At 31.6% G+C, this 14,571-nt stretch overlaps 1 protein-coding gene across 9 annotated transcripts in view; it reads right to left on the bottom strand.

Moving 5' to 3' along the window:
* Window positions 1–5,766: 5,766 nt before the first annotated feature.
* Ack-like (activated Cdc42 kinase-like) overlaps window positions 5,767–14,571 on the bottom strand; it is a 75,484-nt gene continuing 66,679 nt past the window's right edge. For 8 of the 9 annotated variants that reach the window (XM_076462920.1, XM_076462918.1, XM_076462921.1 and 5 more), the window contains exons 15-17: window positions 12,317–12,475; window positions 11,117–11,186; window positions 5,767–10,708 (exon numbers count right to left, since the gene is read on the bottom strand). In XM_076462920.1, coding sequence (XP_076319035.1) covers window positions 10,490–10,708; window positions 11,117–11,186; window positions 12,317–12,475 — 448 coding nt within the window. In that variant the 3' untranslated portion in view covers window positions 5,767–10,489. Of the gene's footprint in view, window positions 10,709–11,116; window positions 11,213–12,316; window positions 12,476–14,571 lie in introns of those variants that run through there. The other variant, XM_076462926.1, reaches the window with a different exon arrangement.

The raw sequence follows: 14,571 nt of genomic DNA, 5'->3' as shown, positions 1-14,571 counted from the left end.
AACTGTGTTGTGTTTAAATCTTATACATTTATATTTAAGGTATATAGGAACATTTTGATTTATGAAATTAAGTATTATATCCTTCAAAAAATATTATCCTGAACAAGTATAGAACCTAGATCAAATAAAATAATGACATATAAATAATAAAAAATGTAAGCCCTCTTTTATCCAAACATGGATTATTATTTATTTTGAATTTCGCGCAAAGCTACTCAAAGGCTATCTGCGCTAGCCGTTCCTAATTTAGCAGTGTAAGACTAGAGGGAAGGCAGCTAGTCATCACCACCCACCACCAACTCTTGGGCGACTCTTTTACCAACGAATAGTGAGATCTTTAGTAACATTGTGACGTCCCCGCTACTAAAAAGGCGAGAATGTTCAGTGTAACGTAGAATCGAACCCGCGAACCTCAGATTGCTAGTCGATTGCTCGAACCACCTGGTCATGCCAGGTCCGAATCATGAACTCTTTGTTTCACGGTCCAGCAAGTTAGTGATAATAATCCACGCTCAGTCGACTCACTTTTAGATGAGAATGGGTTTTGTTGTTGTTTTTAATTAAACAAAGAGCTAACTGTGCTCTGCCCACCATGGTTATCAATACTCGGTTTTTAGCGTTGTAAATCCGCAGATATTCCGCTGTGTCACGAGGACAGAATGGACTTTAAAGATAAATATTGGCGGTTCACGTTTTTTTTTTGTATGTTTAACAAATTCAACAATTTACAGCATATTTTAGGAGACTGTATTTTTATTTAGTTACAGTTTTCTTTACATCAAATTATTTCTGTAACATTTTCGTTCAACTTTGATGAAAAGCATTTGTTCCAAACGTAATTTTTGTCGCAATAAAAGTTTATTTTTTTCCCCAATATTCACAACAATCTCGTTTCCTTCGTTCATCAAGCAACGAATCAGTATACTTTAGGCCAGGTAATTAAGGCGCTCGACTCGTAATCCGAGGGTCGCGGGTTTGAATCCCCGTCACACCCATGGGGCGTTATAATTATACGGTTAATCCCACTGTTCATTGGTAAAAGAGTAGCCCAAGAGTTAGCAGTGAGTGGTGATGACTGGCTGTCTTTCCTCTAGTCTTACACTAATAAATTAGGAACGGCTAGCAAAGATAGACCTTGTTCGAATTTCAAAACAAGCAAACAAACAGTACACTTGTCCTTAAAATATTGTATTGTGAACCTCCCGTTGACATGAAAGTTAACCATACGTTTGATTCATTGTCAAATCGTTGAATATCAGAGTGATAGTAGCAACAGTCAGTGTAATAGCAGTAATAATGCTAGGTGGGGAAACTAATACTCTGTATTCTTTGTGAAAATAGCCACATTTTGTATATTGTTATTTTTACTTAATTAAATATATTTTTGTAACCATGCATCAGTAGAGGTGCAGTTTTATTATTGCCACTGTTGTGGTATATTCAGGTAAAACTGAGTTAATATTAGAGCAATGGAAAAGTTCTACTTAATAACGAGAGGTTCAACAAGATATTTCTGAAATGTAACTCTGAAGTTCATGACTTTGATCGACAAAACATAATGAAACTATTTATTCAAGCTCACAAACACAATAAAAATGTGTGTGTAGGACAAAGTACAGTGCCTCTGCAGTATAGTTAGTAGTGTTACTATTTACAAATAAAGAGTTTAAAGATTCCAGTATTAAACTGAAGGCTTGAGAGAGAGAACTAATGAAAGAATTATAGCATTGTATACCACATTTTAAAATAATTATGTTATCAGAACCTAGCCATTATATTAATCACCTTTATTACTCTTGTTCAATCCCATTCAAATATAATAGAGGCTGTAATCTTCAGGTATCACTTGACCTTTCATTAGAGGACACAGCTATCTACATTCTTGCACGATGTGCACAGTGACGGCGCCAAGCCCCTCTCAGCCCCTCTATATTGTTACCTACGTATAATCATAAAATATGGAAAACACAATCGTCGTTGTTGCTTAACAATTAACATCAAAGAGACATAGATCTGTAGAACTCAACGTCTTCATCAAGACGGAAGTATGTGTCATGCGTCCCATAGCAACGTACTGAATGCACTGAAACTCATGCGCTGTATTGCCGCTCGCTGTGTAATGCCATTCTATCTTGAGCTTTGACGAAGATTAGACAACCACGTCGATTTCAAGTTACAACAGATCATCAGGAATTTTACTTGATAAACCAAAGGTTTCACAGGTATTTACCCATTAATTTCATTTATCTTGTATTGAAAAGTAAAACATAGCATGCATGTATAAGTGTATTGTGTATAGGTCAAAACTATGAAGCATTTAGCTGGTGTTGTGTCTTCTGTGAGATCATTTTGCATTGTGTATCAGCCATCCAAAATTGTACTGATGATTGTGGCATACACTTAAAATTATGACTTACAATCCAGTTAATGTTATACTTATGATTAGATAATAACCTTACATGTTAACTGACCAAATAATATTTCTAAACAATTCTAGAATGAATTTTGAAATTGTCATTGGGCTATTTAGAAGTGTCTAATTTAATGTAATGTAGTAGTTACATTATTGTAACAGGTGCTTGTCACACTTATGATAATAAGAACAATATCACAATCACAGTTTGGCCTGTATGAATAATGTGAAGAAACCAGCCTTTCTGTGAAAGTCAACTGCAATTTAGACATTTTGTTTTGGTGCTACTATGACCATTCAATATCCAGCCCGCAGGTTTGCTTTGTTTGAGCGCGCGATCCCTGCCTCGAATGCCTTAAGTGTATGATCACCAAGCCATTGACCATGGTGTACGCTCTGCGTACATATACGCATATTTTCATAAACAGATTATTTCTAATTTGTAATAATGAATTATTAATCAGAGTATGAGTTTCCAATGAAAACTGCATTGAAAATGCAGTTCAAAATAACACACCTTTCTGAAATGTACCTGAGTATTTACATTATTATAATTTACCGTCTATACTTCATATTTATGACATTTTGGGAAGTCCCTCCACAGTTTACAATAGGTTGATGAGTAAAATTTTCAAGACATAGCAAGCAGGTTATGTGCAAAGATGAAACTCTTGTCTTTATTTTCTGTTAATAGGGATTGCTTCCTTATACAACATTCTGGGAAATCCTAGCATAGCTCAAAACTGAACTATTTTCAGTTAACGTGATTTATTGACAAAAATCAAAACAACTCTTAACCCTTTGATTATTTTGTCTAATCTTTGTGTGAATGTTTCACTTTATCATCTAATAGTTGCAAACATGAATAACTGACCTATAGTTCCCTGGTGGGTCAGCAGTAAAACTTGTAATGCTATAACCAGTTCAATTCCTTGTGATAGGTATAGCCAAATGAACAGCTTGGAACTAAAACCTCAAAATAAACATATTAAACACAACACAATGAAGTATTTTCTCTCTGGTGGCTTAAAGACGAGTCTGGGAAGTAAACAAGTTTTAATGCCTACAATTGGCATAGCACAGTCAGAAAACAAATAGTCTATATTGTGTTGATCTGGTTAATATAAGAGTCAACTTATACTCTGTGGATTATGTGATCAAATCCTATTACAGAACATGATTTTCCCTTCAACTGTAGGTACATTATAATGTAATGGTCAATCCAATTTGTAAGAGAGTAGCCCAAGAGTTAGTGGTCTGTAGTGTTGACTAGTTGCCTTCATTCTAATGTCATTTCAAAATTAGAAATAGCTAACGCAGATAGCTCTAGAGCAGCTTTGCACAAACTTAAAAAACAAATAAACAGACGTGTAAGTAAAGTTGTCATTAAAGGGATTTCTGTTGCCATTCACATACCTTTCCAATAAGAAAAGTGTTGCTTTATTTAGAATCAACCTTGTTTCAGTCCCTTCTAGTCAAACAAAAATCAATTATCCTTTTGGTAAGAAACTCTAGAACCTCTAATTACTGTGTTCTTGTAACTTATGTGTTGTGTAAATGTACCTCAGAACATTAGAAATTAAGTTACCAAGCTAAAAGTTGGTGCTATTTCAAACTAAATGATTTTTCTTGCCAATCTTAAATTAAAACAGGTAATTTCACAATGACCAAGAATCCTGGTTGAATACAGCCATAGACAGAAGACCAACAGTGTGCCCAGAAAGAAAAACAATTCTGTAGGCAGCAGGGGGACAGTTACAGATCAACATCATCCATTGAATCAATTAATTGTCCTAACAAATACAATGGAACAGTAAACTATTCTGCAGAAGACTGAGCATGCTCATACATTAAAATGATTTTGAGTATACAAACCAGCAAGTTGCATGATGACAACAGCACTATAATATCATAGCAAAATGGCATTTATCAACAACTACATTTTAATATTGTTTATCATCTCGTAGGTAGTTTGGTGACACTGAAAACTGATCCTTTTTGGAATGGGTATCTAACAGCCCTATCTGACACAAAATATTCATACAACCAGATTCTATAGATATGTTCAGATCAGGAATTTAAAATTTCCAAGATGGGAGTCTTTTATAGAGGTATTGTGAAAAAAAACAACTGATCAACTTGGGTATCAGTACTGTTCAGAAACAGAGCTGTAATAAGTTGTATTCCAGCCATGACAGTCAAAGTGTGGCATCTTATAGCAGGTGAGACTTCACAAAGGTAAATAGCAAAAGCTGTTCACTTAACCCTGGCAACAATAAGCGACATAATCATGAAAGATCTCCATCTGAAAACAAGACCAACATTGTACGAGTTCACCAATTATACTTTTTAATCTCAAGCAGCTATGAAATGTGTGAATTTATGCTAGACCAGATTATTGAGGCAGGCATTGGGAAACTGGTGTCCTTGTACAATACATGTATTATGGAAAGAATGCTGGGAGGAGTGATGTGTTTTGAACTTGAAAGACTTATAACATTGCCTTTTGTAAAGGGAGCTATACTGCAGGGCTATTGTCAAAATGCACAGTTGACAGAGAGAGAGAATAAGATGTGGAGTCATACTAAAGTCCAAAAAAATCATTAATATAATATAATCAACCTTTGTATTTTGGACTCCATTTTCACAGTTAATCAATCTACTTCCCTGTATCTATCACTTATTCATTCTGCTGCCTTTTGTAAACCAACTTCTGATGAAGTCCACACTTGATCCATTATGGTAGTTTAGAAATAAGGTAGTTGAACTTAACACACTATTCTAATGCTAAGTAAATCAGCACAAATTTCAATGTTCATCTTGCTCCAAGGATCTGTTTTTTTGCTCACCTTGCTCTAGTAAAACATGTTAAACCCGGCTTTATTGAACTGAGTAATAATAATAAACCAATTTAATTTAGATCAATGATTATGTTGGTTGTAGGTGTTCATTAATACAGTGTGTGTGTGTGTGTGTGTGTGTGTGTGTGTGTGCGTGCATACAAGAGACTTATTTAAAATCATCTTTGTCAGTTACATGACAAATTTTTAAAAATGGTACATTAGATAAGCATTTAAACAACTTTTTATGTAGTTAAGCACAAAGCTAGACAGTGGGCTACCTGTAATCAACTGCCTCACATATACCAAAATCAGATGTTTAGCATATTAAATATTCAAATTTATGAAGAACTAAACTGTTTTAGTTAGATGGAAAGCTGCTAAAGATGTCATGTCCCTCTGATGGGAAGAGTCAATATCAACATCTTAAGTGGAGACTTGCTCTCTGGGAAATTTTATACATCGTAAATTAAAAACTAATGAACAAACACTGAAATACTCAGGTCAAATACATTTTGTTTTTGTTGGATTTTTTTTATTATCTGAAAAAACGTTTGTTTCCTACAAAAATGTTTTATAAAACAATATATTTTTGATGCTATTATGAAGCTTAAATGGTCGTTAGTTGTTTTGATTCAACAAATGGCACAGCAAAAATATTGAAGACTTTAACATAGAAGTACAATAATACAATTATTTTGTGTAATTTTAACACTCAGTTTTGTTTGTTTTATTTTCACCTTATACCAAGATTTACTATGAAATAACTTTATCAGGAAAATAAAGATGCAGAAAACAGGCACGAAAGCATAAAAAATAAACTACAATAAATAGATACACAATATTGTGATCAGAAATAGAAGGCAAATCTAAGTAAATGAAACAAAGCACTATATTTCAAAACAGACTTTTGAACATATCTTAAATGACACACAAAAAAACACACAGGAATATCAAATTCTAGAGATTCTTTTCCTCTTTTAAAATACACCTCAAAGTTATTTTAGCAAAGCTGATACATTTTAGTAAATAACATATCATGCATAATTTTTATAAGTAACATTATTAATTGATCAAATTACTTTACTGTCCTTTACTAACAATTTATCATAATTAAGTAAAACTAAATTAGACCAAGATAACTGATACTAAACCATTTCTGAAATGTACAAACACAAATGACATGAATCATATTGTACAACATTCCTGAAATCTGTAAAATATATCAAGTAAAGCCCTATGTTCTAATCTCTCCTTGTTCAGAATGAAGAATTACTAAATTCTCAACATTAAAGTAAATGTTTAGATAAGATTCAACTTCTCCATTATAACAAACAGGGTGTTTACAGCTGACAAAACAGCACAATCTGTGTGTTGCCTCGACATTAACAATTAACTTATTTCAATTTTTTCATTACCTCCTTCAACAAGTAAAAGAAAAGTAAGTTATAGTTAGATCAAATGCACCTTCAGTATTTCCTTTAATAAGTGAGAAAGAGGTGTTCAGAATACATGATAGTGTACTGTCAGTACTTCCAAGTAACAAACAGATGGAAATGCAATATGCATACATCAAACACGCCTTCACAAGCTTCAACTTTAGCATAGAAAAAAAAAGGTTCAGTTGTTTTCCACATTATTCTTGATATGGTATGTGTAGGAACTATTACATGGCTGATGAAAATATTGTCTTTTTATGTATGAAAGCAAGTGCATGTTTGTTTTTCCAACTAGCTGAGTAAAAGAATACTTTACAACAACAGAACTAAAAATGCTATCATTGGTTTAGTGTTAGATTAGTAGATTACGATTGGTGATATATACGTCCACTCAATGGTTATAAACATATTATCATAGTTCACACAAGTCATAGGTTACATAAAATGTAAAAAATCTAGCATAAATGCAGCTCATTAATTCTAGCCCATACTACTACTAACAATAGTAAAAATTTATTAAAGTACAATAACAACAGTACTAGCAAAAAAGTAATTATCATATTTTGCCAAAAACAAAAATAGTCAAGCTAATAGTGCTCTTAATCTGTAATACTAATAATTATTGCTACTGTACGACAATTCAACTCCATACAGCTACAAGATAACTTGATTTTTACCTTGATACATTCCTATTAATTTTACATGGTATATATATCTTATTTAGAATACATAAAATGTCGAAAAATAGTCTCACTCTTAATAACAGAAAATCACATGGACCACATAATATATGCTGAGGTTACATTGTTGAAAACAATGTAATAAAAACTCCTTTTAAGGCATTTTAATATTGTATAATACAAAATCAATTGACAAGTTTTAATATGCAAATTTAGGTATCAGGACTTACAGTTATTTATATTAATCATGCTTAATTTCAGGACTTATGACTATTCTATGTTACTTTAGCCACAGGCCATCATATGAGATACTACTGTTGTACTTAACATTTCACATTCTTGACTTCCTTCAAAGCCATCCTTAACTGTGGCAGCTATTATGCTTTCAACATATTACTTGATAAGAGCAGACATTTTCTTATACAAAATGTTCCTGCTGTTGTTAAACCACATCACAAAATTATAACAATAAAAATTTGTAACAAACTTTAAATGTTTTTCATAAAAACAAATGAAAAGGGGCTCAAACTACATTTACTGAAGTGTAAGGATTAAAGGTGGGAAACTTAAGACCCCAAAAACATTCATTTCTTTTAAAAAAAAAAACAGCCAAAAAATAACTTAAATATTTATCAGTTCAGAAGGTGAGAAAACTTCAAAGGATAAAGATAGAATAAAAATTGATAATCAAGTGTCTATTTTTTACTACAATTGTAGTGAAAATAAATTTGAGATTCTGAGAAGTTGTTCACCATCCCTCACTAGAATTGGCAAAAAATGCAAATGGATCATATGCACATATCTATAGCAAATGTCTCACATATTTTACCTACTTCAACTTAAAAAAGTAACATATGTGCAAAAAATATTACTGTATGAAATATGTTTCAATTTAAAATGATACAGCAATGGAAGACAAAAACAGTCAATAAATACCTTGATATGTTACAATCATGAAACATGAGTGTGTTCACAGAAAACAAATTTTGAAAATATTCTGATAAATCACACCATACAGTTTGGCATATTAAACATTTAAGCACCCAAGTTAATGTTAGCATTTCAGATATAACAAGAGTCATGAAGTATTAGGCTGAATATTCAGGCACTTACTCTCACAATTCCAACAGTTAATCAAATCAGTTCTTAATTAGAAAGCCCATCTAAGATGCTATTATTTTTAAAATACTTCTGTGATCAACTGACAAAAAAACAAACAAACAGAAAAACATGAAGTCCAACTCACTGATTTTCCTCATTCTTTCTGAATGCCGAATAACGTTCAAGGAAGACAAAACCAGAGGTTCTGCATAATAACAAAGAACATCACAATCTAAACACATGAAAACATCTTTTGAAATCCATAAATATCAATCTGAGATTATGTAAAAATGTATAAACTAAACTCATTTCAATGTGCATCACAAACATTTGCAAACAAAACTTTATTACCAGACCTAAACAAGTGCTTACAATCTGATCAAACATTTCCTTCAGGGATTAAAAAAAACAAAGCTATTATATAAAATGGCTCAGATATGTCTACCTCAATCACATGAAAAGTTTCCAGTTTCCCAACCTCTGATCATCAGGAAACTTTCAGGGGTTCTCAGGTATGCACCAGAGGAATTCTAAGACCTCTTACTTCATTCATTTTCCTATATTTATGACCTTGGAAGCCATTTCACTTTTTCTCTTTAATGACAAATGGTGTACATACATGACATCTCTCTCAAGGCAACAAAGTAAATGCTGAAACTCAGGGAGTAACATGAGAACTATTATTAAAGGAAAATGTTCACAAAATATTAGTTTCTAGTTGATGATATATAGAACTTACTAACAATTACTGTTGAATAGCAGCATCTGATTGAGGCAATTTAAATAGTCTCTATAAAACACATGTGAAATGTCAGTGTGAAAGAAATGTAAGAACACAGAACTTTATCAGCTGGCACACTTACACATACATCTTTAGTATCTGAAACAAACACATGTATACAAATCTGTGCCTGCTTACCAATCTCTGCACTGAAACACCAGTATCAGATCTTTCCTAGTAAATGCAATGACACTTTTTAGAAGCATTAATATGTGTAAAAAATATAACTTGTTTACAGTTTGTGGATAATTTCAAAAGCCTTGACATCCTTACTGTTTCAATGAGGAAAGTTTATATGAAACTGGACAAATTTATATTGTAAAATCCGAGATAATAATATTAAATACTTAAAAGTTCAAAAAACAATTGGAAGAATATTGAAACTTTACCTAACTAAAATCTAACACATTTTTTAGGTAGTTTCAACATTGAGAATAAGGTGTAACATTCTATGGATAGCAAAATGGTTAACATTGAAAATATGGTACAGCGTTCTATAATCCAATGGATAACATCATATTTTACATGTTATTAACGACTATGATTCTTACAACAGTGTTGTTTTCTACAACTCTACAATCAGTAAAGTTAAAATGTGAACTGTTGTCCTTATTGTGTGAGTATGAACAGGTTCCAATAAATAATATTATATCTTCGTTGATTCAGATAGCCAAGTTTTTAGCAATGACATGAAACATTTTTGTTTTCTTAATGTATGGTTCCAAATAAGATTATTCATTCAGTAGGTCAATATTATTAATAATTTATTTCCAGTATTATGTAAAGCTAATATTTCAGAAATTTCAGGAGCTGATGATTCTGTGGAAAGCTTTCAGGTACAAAATAAGGAAATACTAGTATCTTAAAGTATAGGGACAAAAGCAATCTCTATGAAATATTAAACTAAATTTTCCTGTCTTTAAATTATAATTTCTTCTTTGACTGTGCAAACAACATGATAAACCAGCTTTAGAGTTTCAGTGCTCTAATTAGCATGTAGGTGAGTTAAATATGTGCTAATCATGTGGTTTCTCTGGTTCTTTACAACTTACATATCTTATAAAAAACCTCAACTTTCAGTTTTTGGTTTGTTTTACAATGTACAGAGGTGCATGACAAAAAAGGTATTTTACTTTGTACAAATGAATCATTATTTAAACCCTATTTTTCACATTAATTATATCCAGTTATGAATGGAGCATCTGTTGTAAACCACAGAATGATTAAACGTAGTTTCACACTTCAGTTGTATCCTCAGCTATACCATGAGTTGCTAAAAGATAATTAGCAGCCTGTTGTACGTTCCAGTTGCAACGGATAAGGGTTTGTTTAAAGTTCTCCACATGAACAAGGTGAGAATTAAGAAGACACTGAAGTCTTGTGTACTTTATGGCCTTGTGGATGTCCCATTCAGTTTCATTGAGAGCCACCAAACATTCCTCAGGAGTGACTTCCTGTTTTAAAATAAATCAAGAAATACAACTGACAAAAGGAAGAACATCTGGCAACAGTAAGTTGTCTTCAACAATTATGGCATAAACACTGGGTCAGCTACAACAGTTACAATGTAAGCAGTTGGTCATTTTCAATAGATAGAGTTGAAATCCAAGCTTAAGACAGAGGAACATTTGTTTTTGCAACAACTTTATAAAAACGATTTATATTTCTAAAATTATTAAAACACTTTATATGCAAAAAGTTTATTCTTTGTGACACGTCCCTGTAGCTAGAATCATAAATACTCTCTGTAATACCTCCTTTAGAGAAAAATAATCTGTCTCTCTTAAGAAATATATACAAACTGTAAATGAAATCAAGTATTACCACCAGTTAACTTTTATGATCATAAACTTAACACTTACATCTTTGGCTAAAACTTTTTGCATGATTCGGACCTCATCCGAGTCTGTGCCCCTAGCTCGACCTTGTGTCCTACAAAGCAGAGAAGATTTCTTTATCTACATAGTTGGGGCAAGTCAGGAATATAAAAAAAAAATATTCTTCCTTTAACATTTGCAGGTTCTAACCAGAGTAAAAATGTAGTTTCTAGCAAGCAGTTTATAATTAGATAAATCTTCACTTAGTATTATGAGTTAATTCCCTCAAAATTTCTCTAAACTTTTGTATAACAAATTTTAAAAAAAAAAGTTAATGTGAGAATAAATTGATTTTAATTCTGAAAACATCTAAATAATATATTAGATTGACACAAGCACACACTTAAAAAAAAGTCACATTTTACTCAACTGTTTTAAGAAATAACAAAAATGCAAACTTTTAACTTATCCATCACTATTCAGGAAAACATTATAACAAAAGGGAAAAAAACCTTCATTCACTATTCAAGTAGCTACAGTTATTATGGAGTAAAAACAGATTTCACTCATTATTCAAGCAGCTACAGTTACTGCAGGGTAAAAATAGAAATGGTTACTGTTGTTAAAAGGAAACATTTACTACTAATGACTAGAAAAGCTATTTAATGTAGGACTTGAACTAATATATTAAATATTATGTACATAATGTTTTCACACAATTGAATTTATTTCAAATTACAGAAGTGATGTTACAGTTAGTTTACGTTATTACTGGTCTGTCTCTACAGTCTTAGAGTTTGTTGAGTGCTTCTTGATGGATCATATTAGAAGTTTTTCCTGGGCCAAAATAAATAGATTTCTTGACAATTCTAATCTTAAACACCAACAAAGAACTTACCAGGTAAAATTAAGGATTTTTCAGATATATCCCTGCCACTTTAAGGATTATCTTGTGCTTTGATTGTCATTTTATCTTGCAAAAATGTAAATGTTTAACATGCCTTTTGGTTTTTCTTGGAATATTTGTCGTTTTTCATTAAAAATCAAAACATTTTGGAACAAATATTGGTTTAAGACAGACTGTGGAATTATTAACTAAACATACATATTAAACATACAGAATAATAACTGGACTACAACATTCCCCCTGGTCTCATTGTATCATTCTACCAAGTGTGGTTGAGAGTGGTCCAAAGACAGCTGATAAACAAACAGGTAAACAATTTATTTTTATATATAAGTTACCTCTTAGCATTAGGTTTGTCGAGAGCAAATTCTAGTAAATCCTCACAGCTAACATGATCACTGTTCTTGTAAATTGGCGGTGACGGTGCATGTTCTTCTGGAATATCATCTAATCCATCTATTTCCACCTGAATCTGAGTTTCGAAAGAATCGTCCAGACTACAAAAAACCCAATAACCTCAAAGTTATTCCACCTTAGGAATCAAACATTTAAAATGATTATTATTCTCACCAGCTAACAAAATGCTAACTTAAACAAAGCTGTACAATTACATTCTGCAAAATGCTTACCATCATACAGTGAAATTAAATTAAATGTAGGTGTGCTAATAATTATATTTCTATGCAACATCATCCTTCCTAGTTTAAAAAATGTTATATATAACAGCATACAATTTAATTTTCTGTATAAAAATATTCAACCTGCAAAATTACATTATCATTTTTAAGTACAAATGAAATATAGTACTCAATTTTTTTTTTTTTTTTTTTTTTTTTTGACAGATACTTATGGTAAATAGCCTGAATCATCACTTTATAACACATTACAGTTCCAACAATCAGCAAACTATATCAAGCACAATGAAAACACTACTGGACTAATTGGTCATTCTCATGGGTAGTGGCCTATATCGAAAAAGTTTATCTATTCCATATGTAACTGCAGATATTCACCTCAGCTACAATATCACCATCAACAAATAAAGCATCTTTACATATTAAGAAGCCCATTTTGCAAAGATTACTAGAAGTACCAGGAAAATGTCACATTACACATTAATCAGCTGCGACATATCCAACTTTTTCACTAATCTATTAACTCCTGACACTACAAGCACTACATCAACACTCTGAAAATGATGGAATACTCAGAGAATATACCCAGTCTTCATGACAACCTTCTGTAACAGTACAACCTACTGTCAACTTGTAGATAAATATTACCAACAAAAAGAGGCCTAACAATGAGTGAGTTACTTCTGTATGGAACATTTTGAATTTTATGCTCTTAAAATACTACTCCATGCCTCAAGATTTGGTTCAGATATGTTGATAACAGAATTACAAAACTCGTTAATAGCTAACTGAAAACATCTTATGCGACATATGTACCATTGTATATATATTTTTATACTGATGTTTGTTTTAGTCAAATATATATTTAGAAATTCATGTATTTTATATAATTAAGTGTATTGTTGAATTCAAACCTGTTCACTAATCTGTAGAAGACTATCAGTTGTAAGAATCAACAATATATTTTATGAAAGCAATAGTATATTGTCAAGTATTGTTTGGCCAGCTGTAATTTCTAGAACCTAAATTTTATAAATTGATGTGCCAAGAGACAGAGTATATTGTTGGCCTGCTACAGTTAACAATACTATAAACCTCAGAAGCTATAACTGTGATTAATGCTTAATAATCTGAAAACTGCAAATATTTAACTATGCAAGTTTATAGCTTTTGAACACTACAAACTGTTTAACTTCGACGGATTAACATTAGACATCAGCATTTCTACAAAGGTATTGTATAACTTCAGCTGTGAAAAAAATCACATGGGATAAGCGAGAGATGGCTAACTACCCATTAAGTGAACATTACTGGTAAACTCAAAATTAGATCTATCATTGTGAGTTGTTGATAAAATATTCAGTTCTAAACCAGACAGAAAACTCAGTATTGTTTGTAAGTTTGTAAATCTTTTGTATATAAATCATTATTTGTAATAACCATTATTATGAGTTGTATTATTACTTGTATATTAAAATATATTTGTGTTAAGTAAGAAAACTATGCATAATCTTGTTAGCAAATACCATAAATTTAACACAGACATTTATTAACTTTTAAACTTATGTTACAATTTAAATCAGTTTCAGACAATTTGAAATTGTAGCATGTAACACCTGTAATACAATTTACAATAGAAATAAAAGAAGATAAACTCCCAAACCTGCATGGTTACAAAGAAATAATCCATATAATGCAAGAGTTTACACAAATCATACAAGTATGAGTAAACACCTCAATTATAAATCAAACTGTCCCAACAAAGGCCAGAGTGCCTAGTTTCCAGAGTGAAGAGGATTTGTAATACTAAAGAAGCTAAGAAGTGAAAACATATAGAGGCCACTCTTTTTTTTTTTAAATAATCAATATCCAAAAAAACTGGATAAGTAAATTAACCCCAAGAATAAACAGTAAAATTACAGATATATAACTATATGTCAAAGGCCACTCTTAAAACA

Source organism: Tachypleus tridentatus, chromosome 10 (assembly GCF_004210375.1).
Source record: "Tachypleus tridentatus isolate NWPU-2018 chromosome 10, ASM421037v1, whole genome shotgun sequence".
Taxonomy (NCBI): Eukaryota; Metazoa; Arthropoda; class Merostomata; order Xiphosura; family Limulidae; genus Tachypleus; species Tachypleus tridentatus.
Note: the sequence above shows the minus strand (reverse complement) of the source record. Positions and strands in the feature narration are given on the sequence as shown.